The sequence below is a fragment of the Lactuca virosa genome, chromosome 5, assembly GCF_052849685.1.
Source record: "Lactuca virosa cultivar CGN04683 chromosome 5, Lactuca_virosa_CGN04683_v6, whole genome shotgun sequence".
Classification (NCBI taxonomy): domain Eukaryota; kingdom Viridiplantae; phylum Streptophyta; class Magnoliopsida; order Asterales; family Asteraceae; genus Lactuca; species Lactuca virosa.
The window spans coordinates 69507023-69525280 of NC_136430.1; the positions used below are offsets into that span (position 1 = coordinate 69507023).

Consider the following 18258-nt stretch of genomic DNA (forward strand, 5'->3'; position numbering starts at 1 on the left):
CTGATGGTATGTTGATGGAACCGCTTTCATCTCGTGGATCCATGGTCTACCTAGTATCACATTATAAGAGGACAGGGTGTCAATAACACATAAATTTTGTATTGAGTTTACCCTTTTTATGTATTTTGGTAGGTTTATTTCTCCAACTGTATGTTTTGTTTACCCGCTAAATCCTATGAGGACTGAGGATCTTCTGACTATCTCTGATTTTGGGATGTTCATTCTTTTCAGTGCGTCTAGGAGTACGATATTGAACATGGATCCTCCGTCAACAAGGACCTTCTGACGAAATGGTTGGCCATGTACAGTGTTATCACGAGTTCGTCATGGTGAGGATCATGAACTCCTTCACTGTCAGTCTCGTCAAACGTTATTTCTTTTTCACTGCTAACCATGGTATTCTTTCGTGGTCTATCCTCCTTTTCTGTTTTAGAGACCTTGGCGTGTCTTTTAGCCTTAGAATAAGAGGTACCATAGATGTTAGATCCACCTGAGATAACGTTAATTATCTTAGCGTCAGGGGGTGGAGATTTTGGTTTCTCCGGGATCCTATGATCATCTTGGTTGTTCTCCTTGGATTTTTCTCTATTTCTCCTGAGGATCTCTTTGAGGTGTCCTTTGCTAAGGAGGTAGCTGATTTGTTTTCGTAGGGCTATGCAGTCCTCTGTCATATGGCCAAAGTCTTCGTCGTAAGCACACCATTTGGACTTGTCTTTCCAAGCGGTGGACTTGCTGACTCTCTTTGGCCATCCTTCTTTATCTCCAAGAACCTGCATATCATGAATTACACCTGAAACATCCACAGAAAAACAATAGTCAATGATTTTAGGAAGCTATTCTTCTTCTCCTCCATCTTCAAGGGCATTAACCCTGTGATGATCCAGTTTGGAATAGGGCTTCGATTTATAGGATATTTGAGTTGAGTATTCGGCCTTCCTGTTGGGGTTTTCATATTGATCTGAAGGGTTTCTTCTCTTCTAGATCACTCAATCCTCTTCAAGCCTTATGAATCTCAACGCCCGACACCAGACTTTATCCAATCTTTTGCATGGGGTCATCACAAGGTCTTCATAGAAGGGTGAATCCTTTCTTAATCCCATTTTAAAGGCTTCCACAGCGGTGACCATGTCAATGTTGGGGATGCTCAGAGCTTCCGTACCAAATTTGTTAACAAAGTCCCTAAGTTTTTCCTTAGGATTCTGAACCACCCGGTAGAGATCACTAGTGATCTTCTCGAAGGTTCTGCTACAAGAAAACAGGTTATTAAAGATATTGACTAAGTGTACAAATGAAGTAATAGAGTATGGGGGAACGTTTATCAGCCATTTGAGGGCTGAACCTGTGAGGGTCGAACCAAAGCCTTTGCACAGGCAAGCTTCCTTCAAGTGTCCTGGGATGGGAATGATCTCCATCCTTTCTTTGTATTGAGCTATATGTTCTTCAGGATTTGTAGTTCCATCGTAAAGCTTCGTGGTAGTTGTTTTGAAGCGCTTAGGAACTTCGGTATCCGATATCGTAGGAGCAAATCTCGAGATCTTGTGACTTGTAGGAGATGCTTCCGGTATTGGTTGGACCACTCCAGGTACACTGGAGATCATTTGTTTGAATTGTTGAAGTTCACTGGCTATGTTTGGGTTTATTCATGCATCAACGTTAGTGTAGTTAGTATTAATAGTATTATTGTTTAAGAAGTTACTAGAATCAAGGTTTCTAGGAGAGTTGAAAGGCTCATTGAGATCATTGATCATGGATGCTCGGTTGTCCATAGTTGCCCCCCCGGGGTGACGCCACAGTGGTAGGAATCGTGTCCTTTTGGCGATTTTCTGAGGATCCTGCATTATTGAAGTCCAGGATCCTTGGTTGCACAAGTGTGGGCGTAGTTTCCTGGGACTTCTGAACTTCCGCCTTCATCCTCTCTACTTCTTTGAGTAGTGCTCTATTCTCCTCCTGTTGTTGGGTCACCTGTTGCGTTATTTTCCTCATCATAGCGAAAAGTTCTGCAGTAGTGACTGAGGCAATTGGATCCTAGAGCCCTGAGGATCCCAAACTTCCTGGATTAGCGATTGAGGGGGTGCTTTTCTTGGAAGTGTCAGGCGTTTTCCTCTGAGTGAGGGGTCCACTCGGAGGAGGTGGTAGGTTTTTGGTTGGAATAGAAGGAGCAGAGGACGAAGAGAGGATCGATTGTGTAGACATGATTTTTTCAAATATTTTAAACACCACGACCCCACGGTTGATGCCAAATTGTTTTGGTAAAAAATTACACAATTACTAATCAACCAAATTGAATGAGAGGCTGTGATGTTCAGATTGTGTAATAGCAAGTGGTAAAAGAAAGTGACACAATGGTTTACAAGGAAAGCCCTTGATCCTTACTAGGATCTCCGGTATAAAACCTTGGGAGGTGATAATGATCACCTGCCTTGATGATTTTATTGATATAAAATGAAGCTTACAATGAGTTCTTAGTAAAATTAAGTAGAGAATTTTGTAGAGTAAGCTTAGACTAGAGAACTGTGTGTTGTGTGCAGATTAGAAGTGTCAATTTATAGTGTAATCTAGCCAACAAGATGTCTGATATTTTAGGGATCCTCTATGACCAGCTTCATGAACGTTATTTGACCAAGTATTTCGGGTCTTTACCATAGTTGAGATGATTCTTCATTGAGAATTGGTCTTACCTTGACTACTTATGCACACGTGTTAGTTATAGAAATATATATGACCGTTATAAATATTAATAATAACGGTAATTTGCTAGGATCCTGATGTAGCTAAGCATCCTGGATATTTGAGGATCCTGAAAATTGTAAGGATCCTGGCCCTAATTGTTAGTATTAATAGTATTACTATTTAAGAAGTTACTAGAATCAAGGTTTCTAGGAGTGTTGAAAGGATCCTTGATATCATTGATCATAGATGCTCGGTTGTCTGTAGTTGTCCCCCAGGGTGACACCACAGTGGTAGGAACCATGTTCTTCTGGTGATTTTCTGAGGATCCTACATTATCAAAATTCAGGATCCCTGGTTGTACAACTGTGGGCATTGTTTCTTGGGATTTCTGAAATTCTACCTTCATCATCTCCACTTCTTTGAGCAGTGCTCTATTCTCATCCTGATGTTGGGTCACCTACTGCGTCATTTACTCATCATTACGAAGAGTTCTGCAGTAGTAACCGAGGCAGTCGGATCCTGGAGTCCTGAAGATCCCAAACTTCCTAGGTTAGTGATCGAAGGGGTGCTTTTCATGGAAGCATCAGGCGTTTTCCTCTGAGTAGGGGACCCACTCGGAGGAGGTGGTAGGTTTTTGGTTGGAGTGAAAGGAATAGAGGACGAATAATGGATCGGTTGTGTAGACATGATTTTTTCGAGGATTTTGAACACCACAACCCCACGGTGGGCGCCAAATTGTTTTGGTCAAAAATTATACGAGTAATAATCAACCAAATTGAATGAGAGGTTGTGATGTTCGAATGGTGCAATAGCAAATGATAAAAGAGAGTGACACAATGGATTACAAGGAAAGCCCTTGATCCTTACTAGGATCTCTGGCACAAAACCTTGGGAGGTGACAATGGTCACCTGCCTTGATGATTTTATTAAGGTAAAATGATGATTATAGAGAATATGTCAGTAAGAACAAGTGAATAATTCCGTAGACTAAGCTTCGAGTAAAAAACGGTGTGTTGTGTGCGAGATACAAGTGTCAATATATAGTATAAACTAGCCAACAAGATGTCCGATATTTCCGGGATCCTCCATGACCAGTTTCATGAACGTTATTTGACCAAGTATTCCAGGTCTTTAGCATAGTTGAGATGATTCTTCGTTGAGAATTAGTATTCCCTTGACTAATTCTACACATGTATTAGTTATGAACAAAATATAATCGTTATGAATGTTAAGAAAAATAATAACGATGATAGTCGGGATCCTGAGGTAGCTGAGGATCCTGGATATTTGAGGATCCTGAATATTTTGAGGATCCTGGCCCTAACAGGTATCGCGCGTGTTTTGTGCAGGATTTTCGTTACAGTGGAATAAGAATTGGGGTATCTATATGCCAAGAGCATCAATCGCAGGGTTCAAGGGTAATGAATGGGCTTAGTTTTGATGGCAAATCGAGCCATTGTGTTGTGTCTTGGGTTGGTTCTGTCTGTGGGAGGGCCACAACGCGTTTGGAATCAGGAGTAGGTAGTTTGTTCGAGATCGGGTATGATATGAGACTGTAGTTGGTCTTGTGGCATTCTTTTAGCAGTAGGTTTGGTGACGAGGTGATTTGGGCTATCAGCGCCAAATAAGGGTTATTTCGGGAGTCGCGAGGGGCTACTACGTGTTAGTGTGCCTTTTGGCTCAGCAATCGGGTAGGAGTCCGGTGTTTCAGATAGTTGTCATTCAAGTTGGGACCAGGGAGGTGTCGGCTGCTTTTGGAAAGCAACTAGATGGCAGCAAGATGAGTCGGAGTGGTTTCAGTGATTCAGGGCATATACTAGTCGCTCGCAGTAGGATTAAATAATCTCAAAGTGGTTGATTGCATCCGGTTGCGCAGCTCTTGTATGAGTCTAACAGTTACATAGGAGGAATCTTCTACTCGAAGGAATATCTGAGCCTTTTGTGAAGAGTAGTGTTCTGCAGCTGTTCACGAACAATACTTTTTTCCTATGGAAGCATCAAGATGATCTGGGTTAAAAGTATTTTGCTTAGTCTGATATTCATATGGAATTGGTTTGATAATGGTTCAGTGTGGGAGGTCAGTCGGGAAGTCTGATCAATGTGAGACTTCAGGTTTCAGGAAAGGTAGAGGTGGTTTATGCAAGGGGTTAAGGTCCGTTCTCCTTCAAGGATTGGTGAGTTCTGTTTGGGTTGGTTTCTGTTGCCTTGGAAAGGCTGTGGTATTCTTGGGTTGAGGTTGTGTTTCTCAGGTTGTTTGGCGTGATGGAGAAAGGTATGGACAGATTTCAAGGACGAAATCTAATTTAAGTGGGGGAGAGTTGTAACGCCTTGTTCCGAATTGTTCCCATGTTGGAGATGGTAATCAAGGATTGGGTATTAGTAGGCTTTGGATCCTTGAGGAATTGAGTTTTGGACCCAGTTGGATTTGGATAATGTAACTTGGATGTTTCGGGTATTCGTTTTGTGTTTTGGAATCAAAGGGCATTTCGGTAATTTTCCAGCTCAGGCTTTTATGGAAAGTGGAGGTTCCTTCGGGATATCTTATGGTAAGTATGAGTTGAGAATAGTGTAATACGTCTCGATACCTTTTCATGGATATAAGGATGGTCTAAATCGGAGTCATATCGAGAAAGTTATGGTCTTTGTATGATTTAGGGTTTGGGGGAAAACCCTATACGCGGAGCGTACCAAGGTGGTACGCAGGGCGTACTGAGGTGAGGAAGGTTACGCGAGGCATAGCTGGAGGGACACGCAGTGTAGGTGCGAGGTTGGGTCAGGGTGCGAGACCTCGTACGCTGGGCGAACGAGGGTCAGGTTGAAAACCCTAATTTTAGGGTTGTACCCATTATAAGCATAATGTTAGCCCTTTTTCTTCATTTCTAATTAGGCCCCACCCTCTCAAAACCCTAAATAGATCTTGTAGCCTCTTTATGGTGTTATTGAGCTCTTAAAAGATTTTGGTGCACATTTTTCCCTTGGGAAGGAAAGAAGAGAAACTTGAAGTTGTTTGGCTTGGTGGGAAGACCTTGGATCCAGAATCATCACATTGTGGGGAAGCTTTTTAAGGTAACAAGTTTACATCTTGACTTATGTGTGATTAGATATCTTCATGGATAGTTTATTGTGGTTTTGGTCTTCTTTTTGGGTTTATGGATGAGTTAGTTTGCTTATGGGTTTGTCCATTCATATCTAAGTTCATTTTGGTATCCCTGAGCGTAAAGGTGCAAGCTTTATGTGTTTTATGGTGTCATGAATGCTTTTAGTCAACCATTAAGTCCCTTCTTAGTTTGAGAGTTTCATTTAGCCATGTATGGAAATAAAGTTGGCAACTTTATGTGTTAGTCCAACTCAAGAAGGTCAGATCTGTGTTGTGGAGCTTTGTCTTAAAGGATTAAGTGGGAAAAAGTCAAGTTGGGCTGATTGAGTGAGTATGTTGGGCGTACAAGAAGGTACGTGTAGCGTATAAGCCTTAAAGCGAGTATGTTGCGCATACATGTTTGTACGCCCCGTGTACTCGGTCTAAGTGGGTTTGTGAATTGGGCATAGGTTTGGGCTACCTTTTTGGACCTGGTTGCTTAGGGCTTTGTTGGGTCATCTGAGAAGGTGTGTTTTGGTTAGGGATAGGTAATGGGCTTTAGGGTAATGCCCAAGTAAAGGTTTGGGCCCAATTTGGAAATTCGGCCATAAATGGGCTTTGGATAATTATATTGTTGGTGGGCCTTTTGATTGAGAGTTTGGGTTTAGTTTTGGACTAAACTAAGTGAGGGGTAAAATGGTCTTTTTACCCTATAAATGGATTATTGGATTAGGTGTGGACCCCAATTCCTAATTGGGTGATTATTTTTTTGATAGCGTGGGGATTTTAGCGGATCTGTAGTCAGAGAATATTCGTGGGATTCAGCTGTCTGAGGTGAGTCTTCTCATCATACCAATGGGTCGAGGGCACCAATGTCAGCCCATTATCTGATATGTATTAATTAGTTGATATGCAGTTGTATGCTTTATGATATGGATTGTTTTATGTGAAGACCATGGGGTGCCCGTGGCATTCCAGGTAAAGACCATGGTTGGAGCCCATGGCATACCAGATAAAGACCATGGTTGGAGCCCATGGCATACCAGATAAAGACCGTGGGGGAGCCCATGGAAACTATATGTATGTTGTATGATAATCTATGGTTGTATGTTGTATGCTTTATGGTATGGATTGTTTTATTTGAATATCAAACCATGAGGGGAGCCCATGGCATTCCAGGTAAACACCATGGTTGGAGCCCATGGCATACCAGATAAAGACCATGGGGGAGCCCATGGCAACTATATGTATGTTGTATGATAATCTGTGGTTGTATGTTGTATGGTATTTTGGGGAACTCACTAAGCTTTGTGCTTACGGTTTTCAATTTATGTTTAAGGTACTTTGGTTTTCAAATGAGAGAGCTCGGGATGATTGCAAAGCACACACCACATGTTTCCACATTCTGTGAATGACTCTGATTTGATGATGTTTTGTTAAATCTTGGTTACCTCAATTTTATGGAAAAGATATGTATTAACGATTTATTAATCTAAAAACAATTTTTTTATGTCATGTTTTTCGGGACGTTACATCGGTACGCAACTCATAACCTGAGATCGATAAAATTGTCTTGCTTATTGTCCAGCATTTGTTTAACAATTTTTTTATGTCATGGAAAAGATATGTATTAACGATTTATTAATCTAAAAACAATTTTTTTATGTCATGTTTATGGAAAAGATAAGTGATCATATAATCCTCTGTTCTAGATATCATCCGGACAAATACATGGAACATGGTCTTGCTTATTGTCCAGCATTTGTTTCCCGATTTCTGATTTGTTTGACATAGAACTTAACTGAACACATCAATTTAGTTCTAACCGGGCTCGATACATAGGTCAAAACAAAATAATCGAGGGGCCCAGATATCACTTCTAATCCTAGAAGGAACAGATAAACTTCGACTCATATGTTTGCTCTACTACTTGTTGAATTACACACAAAGGCACCGTTTATAACATCGAGTTATCAATGCGTTTTCGTGCAATCAATGCATAACCAACTCATAGGCAACAAATCATATCTCTAGGTTTGAAGACTTATATGATATTACCGTCTCACGATCACTCGAGATAAATTCCATGAAGTGATACTAGTGATCGTGGGTTGAATCCAATACTCATAACTTATGAGCACTCATGAGTGTTGTAGCCCCGCTTTGTCTAACATCTTAGACCTCTACAAGCCAACCCATGACAGTCTTGATTCATATCTACTTCCAACATATGACCGACTGTGGAGAGTTTGAATAATATGATATAAACCATAACATAATTATTCTGGAAGTCAAAACATGCAAAAAGAAATAACAGTAAAAGATTGACAAGAGATAGCAACATTTTACTAATAAATAACAGCTTTTATTTATCATCAAATGCCCATTACATTTTACAAATTTCAAGATTATCTAACTACTAAATCTAATATCATCCTTCAACCCTATGCTCCGAGCATGCTGGAGATGCTTAACCCGAGGCAGTCCCTTCGTGAGGGGATCAGCTGGGTTCTCATCCGATGATACCCTCTTTGCCACGAGTATTCATTCTTCTATTCGTTGTCTGATGAAGTGATATTTTTTGTCAATGTGTTTGGATCTCCCATGATCTCTTGGTTCCTTGGCTAAGGCAACCGCACTATTGCTTTCACAGAAAATCTCCATTGGCTCCTTTATAGCTGGTACAACTCCATGGTCTCCGATGAAGTTCTTTAGTCATATAGCCTCCTTTGCTGCCTCGCTTGCTGCTATATACTCTGATTCACAAGTGGAATCCGCCACTGTATCTTGCTTGGAACTTTTCCAAGTAATTGCTCCTCCGTTTAGGGTAAAGACCCAGCCCGACTGAGAGCGGAAATTATGTCAGTCTGAAAGCTAGCATCACTATACCCTGCAACTCTCAAGTCATCACTCCCACCAAGGGTAAGGACCCAGTCCTTAGTCCTTCGCAGGTACTTGAGAATATTCTTTACCGCTGTCCAGTGAGCCTTGCTAGGATTCCCCTGATATCTACTGACCATGCTCAAAGCATAGGCAACATCAGGACGAGTACAAGTCATAGCATACATGACGGAGCCTACAGCAGAAGCATACGGAACTCGACTCATCTCTGCTATCTCAGCCTCTGTACTCGGGCACTGAGTCTTACACAGTCTGGCATTACTCTGGATCGGTAACTCACCTTTCTTGGAGTTCTGCATGTTGAACCTTTTCAACACTTTGTCCACATAGATGCTTTGACTAAGTCCAATTAGTCTTTTACTCCTGTTTCTCAAAATCCTTATCCCTAGGATATAGGTAGCTTCTCCAAGGTCCTTCATAGCAAAACACTTCCCAAGCCAGGACTTCACTTCCTGCAGAGTTGGGATGTCATTTCCTATGAGTAGTATGTCATCCACATACAATACCAAAAAGCTGACTATACTCCCACTAGCCTTGACATATACACAAGATTCATCTTCGCATCTCAAAAAGCCAAACTCTTTGACTTTCTCATCGAAACAAAGATTCCATCTTCGAGGTGCTTGTTTCAATCCATAGATGGATTTCTCAAGCTTACACTGTGACAACCATCAAATTTCGGTCAAGTCAAAGTCAAACAAAGTCAACAAGTCAAACCGGTCAACTCCATTAACCCTTGTATGATAGGGTTTACGTTATGTAATCACTGTACAATTCGCTATTTTAGTGAGAAAACATCATTTGGAAAGTTCATGTGTTTGATTTTCCTTAGCCTTAACAGTGATAAACAACGAACCAAAGCGATAAAACACTATTGCACAATGATCGGGATTGTGTAGGACACTAAATCATGGCTTAACGGGGTCTATGGACCTTGCGTTGCGAAGTCGGACACTCAAAAAGATCACAAACGAACCCTCCCTCAATCTCATACAAACCCTACTCAAGATTACTTGACGCTAATAGGATCAAAACTCATACACTACGATATAAATTGACGTTAATAGCAACATAGTATAGTACAACGTTATAACTATAATCAAATTAAATTATGATACCATATTAAAATCAAATCAAAGTATAATGCTCTAATTAAATTAAAAGAATCAAACTTGAATGCTATAATTAAACTTCAAATCAAAGTAGATTGTTATAATCAAATAATAACCTATTTTTTTTTATAAAACTCCATTTTTATAAACTTTACATTAAATTTTATAAAACTCTATTTTTATAAACTTTACATTAAACTTTATAAAACTCTTATATTAATTATGTAAAAGATACTTGTGTTAGTGGGAAATTATGAAGATCACCAAAAGCAAAAAGATTATTCCCATGGTCTCCCACTCACACCTCCCATCCACTTTCCTTTCATTTTTCTCCCAACACATTATTCTCTTCACCACTTAAACCTTCTATATTATTTCTCTCACTCTCAATCTCGAAATTCATCCAAGAAATACTCATATTCCAGCCAAGAACAATCTATTATACTCAAATCTTCATCCCTCTTGAAGCATTCATGAAGGTATGTTGTTAAAAGTTTCAAATTCATACAAGAAACAAATTAAATCCACCAAACTATCTAAAACTCATTTTATGCATAAACCTGATTTTTCTCAGAATCCCATCAATAAAATAAGAAGTTCTGGAAATTTTCAGAAAATAACTTATTTTTATTTAATTACTATAATTATTGCAATAAAGTAGGGCAATAATTCACATAAAATACTTTTTGCATTCAATAAATTATGAGAAAATTCTGGGATGACAAATATATTGATTAACATAATTTCTGAAGTTTCATGCATTTATATTACTGTGTACTATTATTTATGATTTTATTGATTAACTAATAATGAAATATATAAAAAATACTTTTTGCATTCAATAAATTCTGAGAAAATTCTGGGATGACCCATATATTGATTAAACGTAATTTATGAAGTTTCATGCATTTATATTACTGTTTACTATTATTTATGATTTTATTGATTAATTAATAATGAAATATATAAAAAATACTTCCCTTAGTCACAAATATCCGAAACTTATACACTGGGCTCTATATCATGTTATAAAACTATGGTTAATTTTACAGAATTTGTAGGAATAATTTATTATTTTTCCCGAATTTTGTTGTTGTTTAATCATTAAAGTATTAAATAAATACTAAAACAGTTCAGAAAAATATAAAAATTTTACAGTAATTAATATTTTATGAAATAATGATTTCCTAATAATTTCATAATTTTTCAATACTGTTTACTATTTAAAACCATTTTCCTAAGTATTTAAGCATGTAAAATTGCATTTTTAGGTATATTTGATATAAATAATTGTTAAAATATGTAAATAATTATAATTTGGCAAGTTATTATTTTAATAAGAAATTATTAAAATCTGGCCTAAATTGAAAATATAAATTAATTATGCAAAGTAATTAATTCAATTTAAAATTCATTTAACAAATGAATACCTTCATATTCTAACCAAAATGAATTATTGTTAATTCATCTAATATAAGAATATGTGTCTAATTATTTGTATTAATACTCCATTCTCGTTTAGCAGTTCCTAAACCAAAACTATTAATTATATTAGGTTCTACGTCATTTTGACCCGATCCGTCTATCGTACGACACACGCATTTCGTTTTGGGACTAAGGTGAGTAATCTACCCCATATTTTATAATTTTCAATACTTTTAGGGTGTATCATGTGGTTCTAATATGTTCCAACTTGATTTTATTGTTTTATCACAATTGAGACATTGTTGGGACATTTATACGTAAGTCATTAATTGTATAACTATTGTTTGTTTACGCTACATGTACTTGTAGTGCATTACCATTTTTAGTCTAATCTCCATGATTATGCCCGTATTCTTGAGGTACGTTATGGACAATAATAGCGCTATTGGGTTGACCACCCCGCCTTGGGACGCTAAGGTGATTGATCGCACGTGGTTGAGTGTGTATGATGATTAGATGCTCCATCCTATATATATTTATATATATATATATATATATATATATATATATATATATATATATATATATATATATATATATATATATATAGGGTGAGGACTTATTGTTGTTGTTATCATTTGTTAATCAAATTTTGATTTATAAACCGTTATCTCAAATACAATTGTTTGCCGACTTCAAAAGAAAACAAATTTCAAATTATAAATGTTTCAACTTCACAATTTTCTCTACTAAAATTAGATTACTCACCAACTCTCGTAGTTGACCTGTTTTTACCCATGATGCAGATTTGAAGAATGAAGTTGATGAAAATAAGGTTGTGTCTTAGAAATCCACAAGACTATTTAAATTTGATGTAATAAATGTTGTTCGTATTTGGATTTGTATTTGTATGTTGTGGACCTTGTTTGCATACTTAGTACTTAATTGAATCTAACCATATTATAACATAGTTGTCATGAGACTTTGGACAATATATCACGCCTTGATCGATTCCGACAAGGATCGGGGTGTGACATACACACTCTATTAGGGTACTCTGTACTGACAAAACCCTCTGGCTGAACCATGTAAACATCTTCAGCCAACTTACCATTAAGGAAAGCGGTTTTGACATCCATTTGCCATATTTCATAGTCATGAAATGCAGCAATGGCTAACAGAACCCTAATAGACTTAATCTTGGCCACTGGTGAAAAGGTCTCATCATAATCAACTCCCGGAGTTTGAGAATAACCCTTTGCAACCAGTCGTGCCTTGTAAGTATGTACATTACCATCCATGTCGGTCTTCTTCTTGAAGATCCATTTGCACCCAACTATCTTACGATCAGGTACATTGTCAACCAAGTTCCGAACTTGATTGTCATACATGGACTGTATCTCGCTTTCCATAGCCTCTTTCCATTTAGCAGCCTCAGGGCATGCCATGGCTTCTGTGTAGCTATTAGGCTCATCCAGATTTACCAGTGTGTTATCACTGATAAGTGTTTCACCTTCTGCAGTAATATGTAAACCATAATAATGCTCAGGTGCAATCCTAACTCTGGTGGAACGCCTCAGAGGTACATATTCTTCAGTCGGCTCAACAGGAGTTTCCTCCTCAGGTTGAGGGCTAGGGGTTGAGGTTCCTTCACCACTTGACTCTTGAATTTCCTCAAGGTCAATTTGCCTCCCACTGTCTCCTTGGCTTATGAATTCTCTCTCTCGAAAGAATCCTCTTCTTGCTACAAAGACCACATTATCACTGGGTCTGTAGAAGATGAAACCAAAGGATTTCTGTGGGTAGCCGATGAAAATACACCTCGCGCTACGGGGTTCGAGCTTATCGTGAGTCTCGCGTCTCACGAAAGCCTCGCAACCCCAAATCTTGGTGTGGTCTAGATTGGGAACTTTTCCAGTACACACTTCGTGAGGTGTTTTGGCAACCTTCTTTGTAGGGACTATATTAAGGATATGGGCGGCAGTCTCTAAGGCATACCCCCAAAATGAGATTGGTAGCAAAGCTCGACTCATCATGGAACGAACCATGTCCAACAAGGTCTGATTGTGCCTCTCAGCTACACCATTCAACTATGGTGTCCTAGGAGATGTCAATTGTGAGACAATCCCACATTCCTTAAGATAGTCAAGGAACTCAGTAGTAAGATACTTACCACCTCGATCGGATCGAAGCATCTTAATGTTCCTGCCCAACTGATTCTCCACTTCTTGCTTAAACTCTTTGAATTTTTCAAAGGTTTCTGACTTATGCTTGATTAAGTAGACATATTCATATCTACTAAAATCACCAGTAAAAGTCACATACAAGCGATTAGCATCTCTTGTGGCAGTTCTGAAGGGTCCACACACATTTGTGTGTATGAGGTCCAAAAAACCTTCACCCCTAGCACAAGTGCCATAAAAAGGTGACTTTGTCATTTTACCAAGCAAACAAGATTCACAACTATCATCCGACTTTAGGTTAAATGACTCTAACACTCCATCCTTTTGGAGTTGGCATATGCATTTCTTGCTTACATGTCCAAGACGACAATGCCATAAAGATGCTTTATCTAAGCTAGTGGAAGAGTCAATACACAATACATTATTTCCTAGGTTATCTACAACAGATAAAGTTTCATACACACCATCACAAGGTAATGTTTTAAAATAAAGAACATTATTAAAGAAAGCATCAATACTACCATTATTATTATCAAAATAAAAGGTAAAACCTTGTTTATACAATGCATGAAAGGAAATAACATTTCTTGCCATTTCTGGCGAATAATAACATTTATTCAAATCTAATGTAAACCCACTATTTAGCACTAAGGAATAAACTCCTATCTTGGTGACAGGTGAAGCTTTCCTGTTTCACATGATCAAGTTTATTTTTCCCTGCTCCACATTCTCACTTTTTCTTAGTCCCTGCAAATCAGAACATATGTGAATACCACAACCTGTATCAAGGACCCAAGACTTAGAATGAGGTGAGTTATTAGACAATATAGTGTATATACCTGCATGGTTGGGTTTTACTTCCCCATCCTTCACATCTTGCTGGTACTTTGGACAGTTTCGCTTCCAGTGCGATTTTTCATGGCAATAGAAGCATTCAGCCTCATTAGGGTTAGCAGAAGGAGTGACAAAACCTTTTTTGGGTTTGCTTGAAGAGGAGCCTTCAAGGGTCTTACCCTTGGTACCCTTAGAAGGGTTCTTTCTCTTCTTCCCTTTTCCATGCCCGATTGCCAAGACATTGGCCGCAGTTGGAGTTGGAGTAAGAGTAGTAACAACCGACTTACCCTTTAGACCACTTTCGGTGGTCTTCAAGAGTCCTTGAAGTTTGCTGAGGGTGACTTCTTCCTTTTTCATGTGATATGTCATGCTGAATTGATCATAACACGATGGTAAGGAGTGCAAAATGATGTCTATTGCTAACTCCTCGGGGAAGTTCCCATTAAGCTTCAGTAGACGGTCCACATACCTTTGCATTTTCTGCTTGTGGCCCGTGATGGGTTCACCATCCTTCATTCGGGTTGTTATCATGGAGGAGATTATTTCATATCGCTCTTGACGAGCACTTTGATGGTAGCGGTCCATCAAGTCCTGGTGCATCTCAAAAGGATAATAGTCCTCATAGGACTTTTGGAGCTCGGCTGTCATGGTGGCCATCATGATGCATGCCACTTTTGTATCATCTCTTTCATGTACCTCATATTCAGCAAGATCTTCAGGAGTAGCAATTTGCTCGGGTACCTTCAGCTCCTTGTCGAGAACATATTCTTTGTTCTCATACCGATTGACCATCCTGATGTTTTTGATCCAATCTGTAAAGTTGGATCCATCAAAAATGATTCTCCCACAAAGATTCATGAGAGAGAAGGAGCCAGTAGGGTTTGAGCTAGAAGCATTGTTATTGGAAGACATCTGAAAAGAAGAGGGAATCGATTAGATTAGATATAGAGATAATCATTAATAAAACACCGAAATGTAATATTAAGGCTAGGACCCAACACAATATTTTATAACTTAGAAGAGGGATGTCGTAATCTAAGCTATAAGATATTTGAAGGTAGGTGAATGACGATTCACCAACTTCCACAATGAAAAACGAAATATTTAATTAGGTTTTAATTGGTTTAGAAACTCCTAGATTCTTTGAGATTCATTGAACTTTTTCAATGGTATGTTTCAATCTCGAGTGTGCCCTTTAAGTTTTGTGAATGGGATGACGAGGATCACAAAACAAGGTGTGAAGTAACCATGCAAATTACTTGGTACCCTTAATGTATTACCCCTCAATCGATGTGCCGGTTAACCACACACGCTCCATCGATACTATGATAAACATTAAGTCACCCTTTGCCTACCTTGACAAGTACAAGTTAGTGTGCCGGTTAACCACACACGCTCCACTAACGACTTAATCAAAGTGCAAAGTGTAATTTCATGGATTAGCACCTTATTCACATTTTCCTTAAATAACTAAGATTGGGAATTTAATAAGGTTTAGTTACTTTAGTATATTCATCATACTTAAATGAGAATTATAGTCATTGTCCTACCTTTTTCGGCTAACAACCCTCCACCGATCAAGGAAGCGGTGGGTGAGAATGGACTGTTGGATATAGTGTCTAAGTCCATAACTTTATTTGGTATGTACTTGACCCGACCCGGCATGGTCCATTTGGGTCGCATGGCATTGCAATACTTGGATAGACTAAATGAGAGAAAGGACACTTGTGATTCTTAATATATTATAAGTTCTAATATATTAATAATAGTATTATTTAATTAGTATTGATCAAGTACTAATCTAGTATTAATTTGGTGATCAAATTGAGACTAATTAAATATATAGGGTTGATTATGACAATCATCAATTCTTTTATGGTGGATTAATGATCCATGGTTTATGGGTTTGGTTATAACCATATGGAGCTCCATGGATAGTCCATGGGAGTTACAAACCCATGGATCATGAGAAATCAAGAGTCATGACAATTAAGGGCATTCATGTGAAAAACCCTAATTGTGACTACACTATAAAAGGAACCCTTTGGCTAGTAAAATCGGACCTAGTGAATACTAGAGAGGGCATAACCGATTTTCAAGTGTAAGAAGTATTCTCTCAAGTTATTCCAAGTTTTGTGGTGTTGTGTGAAGCATTTGAGGCACAACATTTGGGGTGCTAGGCTCACAAAGTCTTGAAGGAATCCAAGCAACAACAAGGTATGTATTTCTACTAGTTTTATGTCTTATGTAATCCCCATGCCATGCTAGTTAGGAAATAACCTTGAAAAGAAATTTGCATGTATATAGAGAAAACATAGATTCAAGGTTATTAGGGTTGCATGTACACTTAGGAAGTGTTAGAATGCTCAAAACCCCTCAGTGGTATCAGAGCCTAGGATTGTTTTCTGTATACTTGATGCAAAACTGCTTAAAAAACGAAAAACTGTTCACTGTTCGACTGGACTCGCCGAGTGCAAGGGGAGAACTCGACGAGTCCAAGGCAAAATTCATCCTACTCGGCGAGTAGGATAATGCACTCGGCGAGTAGGAGCGTGCTGGGCAGTTTTTCGAGTTTTGTTGCTGGAAATGGATTAAGATCATTATCCCAATCTGTTTTGGACTTGTAATCCATTTGAAATCGCTTTTGTGTTCTTATGAGTTTTAGAAGATCATAGGAACTATGTGTAACCTCCAAGTGTGTTTAATTCATGATCTTAATGGCAATGATGGTGTCCATAACTTGTCCTCAAGTTATGGATAACCAAAAGTCACTTCTTTTAATTGTGATTAAAGAACTAATGAGGTTTCATAAAATGAAGAGTGTTCTTTTTATGAACCATTAAAACTCATAAGTTACAAATTGAAGAGACTTGGAATAGTTTCAAATCTTGCCCTCAAGTTTTGGAATTTGAAAAGTCTTACACTCTAATACTTTAATTCCAAATTAAACCTTAGATTTTTAAAAAGTTTAAAAATCAACACTTATACTATTATTATAATTTTATTATATAGATATGTATAAGAATAAGTCACACTTACCGCAAGTAGGCCTCATTCACGAAGCCGGTCTATAAGGGGGGGTATAAGGTTGTTTCCTATAAAATGGCAACTTAATGGGTGTCCACTATCACCCACCGCTTCCTTGATCGGTGGAGGGTTGTTAGCCGAACGGGTAGGATACGACTTTAAAATACTTATTAAAAGTATAATGAATTATAAAGTAACTATACATTATAAATTCCCAATCTTAGTTACTTTAGGAAAATGTGAAATTGGTGCTAGCCCATAAAATTACACTTTGTACCTTACCAAGTCGTTAGTGGAGCGTGTGTGGTTAACCAACACACTAACATGGACTAGTAAGTGTGGCAAAGGGTAACTTGACTTTATTATAGATCGGTGGAGCGTGTGTGGTTAACCGGCACATCGATTAGGTAATATTGTTGAGGGTACCAAGTCAATTTGTATGGTTATTCACACCTTGTTTGTGATCCTCGGCATCGCAGTCACAAACTTGAGAGGGCACAATCGAGATTCAAACATGCCATTGAAAAGTTCAATGTTTCTCAAAAGATCTAGGAGTTTCAAAACCAATAAAACCTAATAATAAAATATTTCGTTCTTATGGTGGAAATTGGTAAATCGTCATTTACCTACCTTCAAATATTTTATAGTGTAGATTACAGCATCCCTCTTCCACCTATAAATAGTTTGTTGGATCCTAGCCTTAATATTTCATTTGGGTGACTTATTAAGGACTCTTAATGTAATGAAACTTGTCTTTCTTTCCTTTCATATGTCTTCCAACAATGCTTCTGGCTCAAACCCTACAGGCTCCTTTTCCCTAATGAACTTGTGTGGTAAGGTCATCTTTGATGGATCCAACTTCAATGAGTGGATCAGAAACATCAGGATGATTACCCGCTATGAGGACAAGGAATATGTCCTCGACAGGGAGCTTAAGGTTGTTAATGAAGCCACTACTACTCCAGAAGAGTTTGCAGAGTTCATTGCACATGAGAAGGATGCCACCAAGGTGTCCTGCATCATGATGGCC

At 38.3% G+C, this 18258-nt stretch overlaps 1 protein-coding gene across 1 annotated transcript; it reads right to left on the minus strand.

Annotated features, from left to right (window-relative positions):
- Positions 1-236: 236 nt before the first annotated feature.
- Positions 237-952, minus strand: LOC145111368 (uncharacterized). The gene is made up of 2 exons (XM_079047652.1): positions 812-952; positions 237-770 (listed from the first exon to the last, which is right to left on the minus strand). Exons 1-2 carry the CDS (start codon positions 950-952, stop codon positions 237-239), a joined length of 675 nt encoding a protein of 224 aa, XP_078903778.1.
- Positions 953-18258: the final 17306 nt, after the last annotated feature.

What these genes read in the sequence shown, in the direction of transcription:
- LOC145111368 (XM_079047652.1), bottom strand. Translation starts at nt 952, where the DNA reads ATGAAAACCCCAACAGGAAGGCCGAATACTCAACTCAAATATCCTATA. An exon ending in TCCTAAAATCATTGACTATT is followed by an intron (nt 771 to 811) that starts GTTTTTCTGTGG and finishes CATGATATGCAG; the next exon opens with GTTCTTGGAGATAAAGAAGG.